Below are 7,551 nucleotides of genomic sequence, written 5' to 3'. Positions count from 1 at the left end.
TAACACATCCCATCACCCCCAAGGCTATACTCAAAATACCTGCAAAGGGGGCTTCCTTGGTGGCGCAGTGGTGGAGAGTCCACCTGCCGTTGCAGGGGACGCGGGTTCGTGCCCCGGTCTGGGAAGATCCCACATGCCGCGGAGCGGCTGGGCCCGTGAACCATGGCCGCTGAGCCTGCGTGTCCGTCCGGAGCCTGTGCTCCGCAACGGGAGAGGTCACAACAGTGAGAGGCCCGCGTACCGCAAAAAAAAATACCTGCAAAGGTAATAAGAAACTGGTGCCCCTTGGTTGCCTCCCAGGAGGGGAACCGAGCAGGAATGGAAAGCCAATTTTTCTTTATTTCCTTCGGCCACCTCCGAGGTTCTTCCCGAGACGTGTTAAATACGATTCCTGTGTTGAGTGTAGCTAGATTCTTGGAGTGTGACAAGCAAATACTTCATTATTATTCCACCGGGGGAAGGAGGTGCTCCACACTTCTTCCACTGCCTCAAATATGGCTTTAACATAAAATAACAGTATTTTATTCTCGTTTGACTTTGCATTTATTTGATTACTAGCAAAGCTGAATGGTGAGAGAAGGGGAATTTCGCGAAATAATGGAGGCTTATCCCTTTTATACACAAAAGTTAGTTTTTCTTCAGCCATTTCTGGTTACCACAAAATGAATTATATGCTATGTTGCTTCTTAACAGAGAGCAAATATAATTTAACTTTCTTCTTAATGACAAGGATTAATCTCTGTTTTTGTTCAGTGCCTGAGTAGAATGAAGTCTTTTGAGCTTTGGAGGCGTGCGGGGCAGGTTGCCTCTACACTGATCGACCCAGGATCAGAAGATCCTTGTTAGTTTGTGAATTTGCTTTTTATAGTCTGTCTCCTCCTTTGTCAAGGTCTGTCACCTCTGACTTCTGTCAGCATGCCCATCTCTGAGTGCGCCTCCTTCTCTTCTAAATTTGCGAAGTGGGTAATCTTTAGATTGGATCTAAGAAGAATAAATAGGTCCCAAGTGAGGAGTTCTAAGTGAAATATATACGCTTAGACCACAGTCTTTTGACATTTCTATTCATTTGTTTTTGCTACACAAAGAAATTAGGTCTTATTCCTCAGAAATCTTTTTTTACATATTGTTTCTCAGCCTGAGGCTCTCCAAGTGGTCTTGTAAGTGAGGTAAGCGTACTCCGTGCCTTTCAAAAAGCAAGGCTGTGTGTATGAGGTCTGCACCAAATTTTTCCCCACTTTTTTGTTTTTCATCGTTTTGCAAAGAGCTGCCCCTGATCAAGCCCTCTTTTCCAGGCAGATAAAGCAGCACTGTTCGGAGCCTTTTACAGAATACTGGACCTGCATCGATTACTCCGGCTTGCAGTTATTTCGTCGGTGTCGCAAACAGCAGGCGAAGTTTGACGAGTGTGTGTTGGACAAACTGGGCTGGGTGCGACCCGACCTGGGGGAGCTGTCAAAGGTAACACAGTTTCCTGCTTCTCTCTCTCTCTCTCTCTCTCTCTCTCTCTCGCTGGGTGCGACCCGACCTGGGGGAGCTGTCAAAGGTAACACAGTTTCCTGCTTCTCTCTCTCTCTCTCTCTCTCTCTCTCTCTCTCTCTCTCTCTCTCTCACACACACACACACACACACACACACACACACACACACGCTAAGGGTGGGGAAAGGCAGGGGGTGGTCCGGAATGGGTCTTCTGTGAGCACACACACACACACACACACGCTAAGGGTGGGGAAAGGCAGGGGGTGGTCCGGAATGGGTCTTCTGTGAGTACAGATCTGATGTGAGAAATCCAGACTGACCAGTCAGCTTCATTAGGGAGTGGTTATACACAGTCCAGAGGGAGTTTATTTAATACAAGTGTTCCTTTAAATAGCTCGCCCAGCATGTGCAGATTGGTTTTTGATTAATTAGCTAACTCAAGAACAGAAGGGAGTAGATTAGGATAAACAAAATGTTAGGGGCACCGTCAGTTGAAAACATTGAGTTTATTGTGGGGAAATAGGTTTGAGGTGATGCCACATTTTTCAGGAACATACCTGAGATTAAAAAAAAAAAAAAAGTAATGCCTATAGTTTAAAAAGCTTGTTTTTCTGTTCTTTCTCCCATATTTCCTGTCTCAGTTGTGACACCACCATCTGTTGAACCCTCAGAGGGAGAAACCTGAATGTCTTTTTTCTTCACTTAGCACTCTTTCTTCCTTTATCCAGTCCTCAATCCCTGTAGCATCTCCTGGAATATTGGTTTGAATCCTCTCACTGTCCCCCACTTCCTGGACAGGAGTTCTTAACTGGGCTACATGCATTTCTGGGAGGGGAGGATGGATCACTATAGGCGTGATCTCTGTGGAAAATAAGTCAAATATCACTTTCCTTTAAAAAAAAAAAAACAACTTTTCAAGGGGACTCCTATTTGCTTGCAAAACAAAGCATCCCCTCCATATCCTGACATGCTACAGCCCTTTGTGATCTGACCCATCCCTGGCTTCTTAAGCACTGTCACCCTCCATGCCCTCTGGGAAGCATAGTAGCAAGGCATGGAGGGAAGAACTCTGGTTTGAATGGAGACTGAGAGTGGATTTGAATGGTAGTTTCCTGACTTAATTGCTGTGGGTCCTTGAGCAAATTTCTTAACATTTCCTATCCTACCCCATTTATAAGATGGGACCAGTCTTAATCCCTGTTTTTCTGTGAGGATTAAGCTACGGAGCCTGTGTGAATCCCCAGCATAGCACCTGGCACATAGGTCCACAGTTAATGTTCGTTCCCTCCCTTTGTGTGTGGCATCTGTGGATAGTTGGTTCTTAAGCTTTCTGCCATAAGTAGAGGAATGGTTAAGCAATTTTTTTGTGTGTGTATCTGGCATATCTTTACTTCGGATATCTTCTTTGCTGCACCAAACAAATTATTTTATTTATTTTTATTTAAAATAAATTTTTATTGGGCTTCCCTGGTGGCGCAGTGGTTGAGAGTCCGCCTGCCAATGCAGGGGACACAGGTTCGTGCCCCAGTCCGGGGAGATCCCGCGTGCCGAGGAGCGGCTGGGCCCGTGAGCCATGGCCGCTGAGCCTGTGCTCTGCAACGGGAGAGGCCACAACAGTGAGAGGCCCACGTACCGCAAAAAAAAAAAAAAAAATTATTGAAATATAGTTGATTTACAATGTTGTGTTACTTTCAGGTGTATAGTAAAGTGATTCAGAGATATATATATGTGTATATATATACACATATATATATTTTTTACATTCACTTCATTATAGGTTATTACAAGATACTGAGTATAGTTCCTTGTGCTATACAGTAGGTCCTTGTTGGTTATTTATTTTATATATATAGTAGTGTGTATATTTTAATTCCAAATGAACAGATTATTTTCAATAGTTGATAATTCGAAGTTGGAAAGTGGTGGAACTTTTACATAGAATCGAGAAAACTACCGTTCCTCATTTCTGTCTCACGAAAGGAGAATTTACAAATCATGTTGTTAAGAAAGCATTTTTATTCCTGAATCTTTGTAATAACATTTTTAAAAACCTGTAAAAGGAAAACGTACTGTTATCTGAACTCTCTTCAAAAGTGTATTTCTTTAAGAGGATTCTCAGCTTTAGTTATACTTAAGTTCAGTATTCGGTCTCTTTCTAAGAACGGTCATAATTGGCTGGACAAAGCCTCCATTTTAGCGTCATTCACTTGTGCATTCTGGTTCCACTGGCTTGCCCTTCCCTCCTGTTTGCCCCCAGTGAATTCATACTCACTCGTCCAGTCTCAGCTCAGGTGTCAGGTCTGTCTTTGAAGTTTCTGGCTCTCCTAGGCAGGATTGCTCTCTCTCACCCATAATTCCATTGTGCTAATAATATTAATATTGAAAATAACTAACGGAGCACCTGTTCCATACATCAGGTGCTTCATGTATATTACTCTAATAACCCTAGGAGCTACTACTAGCTCCGTTTTACAGATAGGAAATTGAAGGTTAAGTCAGGTGCCCAAGGTCATTTACTTAGTAATTAGTTTGACCACATGCTTCTGCTCCTTTTCTATTTTGAGTGTGGTGCAGAAGAGGAAGTTGCTTTATTGTCCTTTCCCAGTAATTTGTCCTTTAAAGGGGTCCTTTTATTTTTTCTAGATTTATTGCATAGACATCTTGAATTCCTTAAAGGAGCTTCAGATGCCAGCTGGAGGCATTTGGAATACTCTGTCAAGCAGTAAGGAACCATTAGTGATCTCTAATTATAGCAGAGAGATGAGAAAACTGTTTTAAAAGCAAATAAAAAACTATTCTGGACTTGTAGTCAGAAGACTGGGGTTCCAGCTCCAACTCTTGACATTTGCTGTGTCTTGATCTTAGACAAGCCAGCCATCTCTGCTCCTCTTCCATGAACTCGAGATAATTATGCCTCAGAGGGTGGTTATAATAAGAATTATGTGACTGTGTCCATGAAAGCTCTGTTCACAATAGATGGTGTTTGAATTTGTACATCTGGGAAGATTGATCTGGTCACAGTATGTGGAGTGGCTTAGGAGGCCACCAGATAACAAGACTACTGATAACCACGGCCTTCTGTCTTTCTGCCTCTCTGGGCCTGTTTCCTCATCTTTAAAATGAGAACAATTTCTGCTGGGTTTCTGATGGAGACTTCTGTGGGTTTCAGTGGGTGTCAAACGCCGTCCTCCTCTCTCCCCGGGACCCCAGTTGGCTCCCTCTCTCGCCTGGCCCATTGGCTCAGCGCCCCCGTCTAGCTTCTGCTCCTTCCGGCCTGGCCTGCAGACGTGAGTAAGTTACTTCCCTGCTCCAGTGGCACCTGTTGCCCTTGGGTTAAAATTCAAGCATCTTTGTGTGTCGTTCATCACCTGGCTTCCATATCTCAGTGTCGAGCATTCTGTGAGAGCACGGGCTTCGGAGCAGGCAGATCTCACTTCAGGTCCATCCACCGTTAGCTGGGGGGTCCTAGTGAACCTGCAGGTTGACCTCCGAGGAGTGTGAGAGTGAACTGGAGTAACGTGCTTGGCGTCACGTCTAACAACAGGACGTGCTTGGTGAGGGGCCGCCTCTCCCTGCGCTCTGCGCGCGGCCCGTGCTTCGGCTGCCCCAAGGCCGCGCCCCTGTCTCGGTGTGCTCTGTGGGCTTCCTGGAAGGTCTTTTCCTCTCCAATCTTCCTGGTTGGCTCCTGCTCACCCTTCAAGAGGAAAGTAAACGTTGCCCCCTCAGAGCCAGGCCGAGGACCGTGGCCGTGTGAAGGAGGCCTTGCTGTCCTAGCGCTCATTCGTCTCTCGGTCACCGTGACCCGCTTAGGAAGGCCTGGGTGCTTTTCCGGGCTGACTCCTTCACTGAGGACAGTGTGAATCGTGCTCTCTTCCGTACCCCTAACTTCTTCCATGTGGAATGACACAAAGTAGGCCTTCTTCGATGTTTATTCAGGGTAAGTGTGATTTGCTAGGGCTCTATGGATGGGGAGTGACTGAGGCAGCCAGGGCGGAGAGGAGACCGCGGGAGGTGGGTTCATGCTCACAGCTTCTCCACCTGCCCCTCAGCTCTGCTTCTCCTCTTTTACCCGCTGCAGGTCACCAAAGTGAAAACAGATCGGCCTTTACCAGAGAATCCCTATGACTCAAGAGCAAGGCCAGAGCCCAGCCCTGAGACGGAAGGAGATCTGAAGCCCGCCAGACATGGCAGCCGCCTCTTTTTCTGGACCATGTGAAGATGGGTCCGTGGCCCACACCCAGTCATGCACCCAGGCAGCGGTGATGAAAACTCTCCTGTAGTTTCGTCAGCCGATAGAGGGCTCTTTCCAGAATCACAGACATTAACAAAAACATTAATTTATGTGACTTGGCAGTTATTCTATACCGTTTCCTGCCCATTAAAAATTTTAAAGGAAACAGTTGTATTTTATTATGTTTTATATAACCTTTTGGCCTTTAAAGATGACTTCCCCTTGCTTTTTGTGCTTGTGGTCCTGCCTGTTCCTTTCTATTTGCTTCAAGTAGGCATTTGCCAGTGTGGCAGGGGCGCCGTGCGGGGTCACAGGCAAGTGGCTGTGAAGGGAAGCCTTTGTCGCCTGCAGCGGCGCCTCGGGGCCCGCGTGGGCTCACACATTTTGAAGCCTCAACTTTCTTTCTTCCCATCCAACCTCTCCGACAAACAGAGTTCCCTGAAGGTCACACAGGGAAGCATCCAGGGTAGGAGAAGTACAGAAACACGAGCCTCGTGACTCAGGCCGTGGGCGGGGCTCCTGGCGTGGTCTTCTGCAGTCTCGCTCAAAGTTCCTTAAAGAACCAAACTTCCACCACTTCCCCTTGATAGCCCATCCTCAAGCATTATAACCCAGATGTTTTTCCTGATAGACAAGGGAGTTGGAGGCTGAGCTCCCAGCTCCAAAGCCAGGAAGTCGGGAGGTCTGAGTGTCAGTTCCAGCCTTGGGTGTGTTTCTTAACCTCTTGTGAGAGGTTGAATTTGAGGACAAACTAAAGGGAACGTGCTTATCTACCTCCTGGGCAGGTTAAAGCCACAAGTATTTATAAAGCTCTTTGGTTCAAAGCACTGTTATGTCTTTCTTTTCCCTTTCATTCAATTCCTTTTTCACTACTAGGCTATTTCCTCTCCATCTGACTGGGGGTCACTTTACACCTTCTGGTCATGGCCTTATATTGCATATGACCCTGCGTAAGTCTCAGCTCCCTGGGCCTTGCTTTCCCATTTGCAGAGCCCTGGAAAGCAGAGTTGTATGGAGTCTTTATAAAGGCCTTTCCAACTCCTAGATACTCGAAGTGGGGAGATTGCAGTGAGGCATTAGTCTGTTGCCCAAAGTGTTAGGACAGAACACAAAGCATTGGAAGATGCGCCTTGCCCCCCACCCAGTTCTGACCCCTCATTTGGGAGCATTTTGGCTAAACCTTACTCGTCTGCAAAAGCTTGCCAGCCACCGTTGCCTTATTCTCCAATTTCAGAAGAAAAAGAATAGATTCTTAAATTTTTAAAACAGCTAAGGCAACACCCGTTAACCCCTTGCGGGCCCAGTCATTGGAAGTCATCCCTGGTGGGGAAAGTACAAGCAGGCCTGCAGATTTGTTCTTATGATAACCTCAGACTATGTGTTGCTTCCTAGGTTCTTTCTGCAAAGGAAGCTGGGACTTGCATCAGTAATAACAAATATTCATTGAGCCCTGTGCCTTGTGCCCAGTGCTTTACATGTGTCAACTCCTTCAATGCTCAGAGCCCTTTGAAAGAGTTTCTGATAAGTCGTTTCACAGGTGGAGGAGCTAACGCCTAGGGAGAGGTTAAGAAGCCCCATTCCTCCTTCCTATATGAAATAGTGGATGTGGGATACAAATGAAAATCGTCTGGTTCCAATGGCCGCATCCTTGTCCTTCAAAGTCATCAGTGGTTCTCAGCCTTGTCTGCACGTTGGAATTACTGGGAGGCCCTGAAATACTGATGTTGGGATCCTACCCCGGAGAGATTCTGATGTAATTTGTCTGCACTATGGCCAGGCCGTGGAGGTTTTGAAAGCTCCCCAGGTTGCTCTAAGGTGGAAACCAAGGTCTAGGGCCCCTG

At 46.4% G+C, this 7,551-nt stretch overlaps 1 protein-coding gene across 2 annotated transcripts in view; it reads left to right on the top strand.

Moving 5' to 3' along the window:
* Positions 1–5,876, top strand: part of NDUFA8 (NADH:ubiquinone oxidoreductase subunit A8) — a 14,938-nt gene extending 9,062 nt beyond the window's left edge. The window contains exons 3-5 of one of the 2 annotated variants that reach the window (XR_004527094.2): positions 1,293–1,458; positions 4,649–5,416; positions 5,558–5,696. Coding sequence is in view for 1 of the 2 variants with exons in the window: in XM_004325079.3 (XP_004325127.1) it covers positions 1,293–1,458; positions 5,558–5,695 (304 nt within the window). In the remaining variant the exon portion in view is untranslated. Of the gene's footprint in view, positions 1–1,292; positions 1,459–4,648; positions 5,417–5,557 lie in introns of both variants that reach the window. The other variant, XM_004325079.3, reaches the window with a different exon arrangement.
* The last annotated feature ends 1,675 nt before the right edge of the window (positions 5,877–7,551 follow it).

The sequence above is a fragment of the Tursiops truncatus genome, chromosome 6 (assembly GCF_011762595.2).
Source record: "Tursiops truncatus isolate mTurTru1 chromosome 6, mTurTru1.mat.Y, whole genome shotgun sequence".
Taxonomy (NCBI): Eukaryota; Metazoa; Chordata; class Mammalia; order Artiodactyla; family Delphinidae; genus Tursiops; species Tursiops truncatus.
The sequence above is the reverse complement of the archived record's forward strand: the minus strand, read 5'-3'. Positions and strand labels throughout refer to the sequence as shown.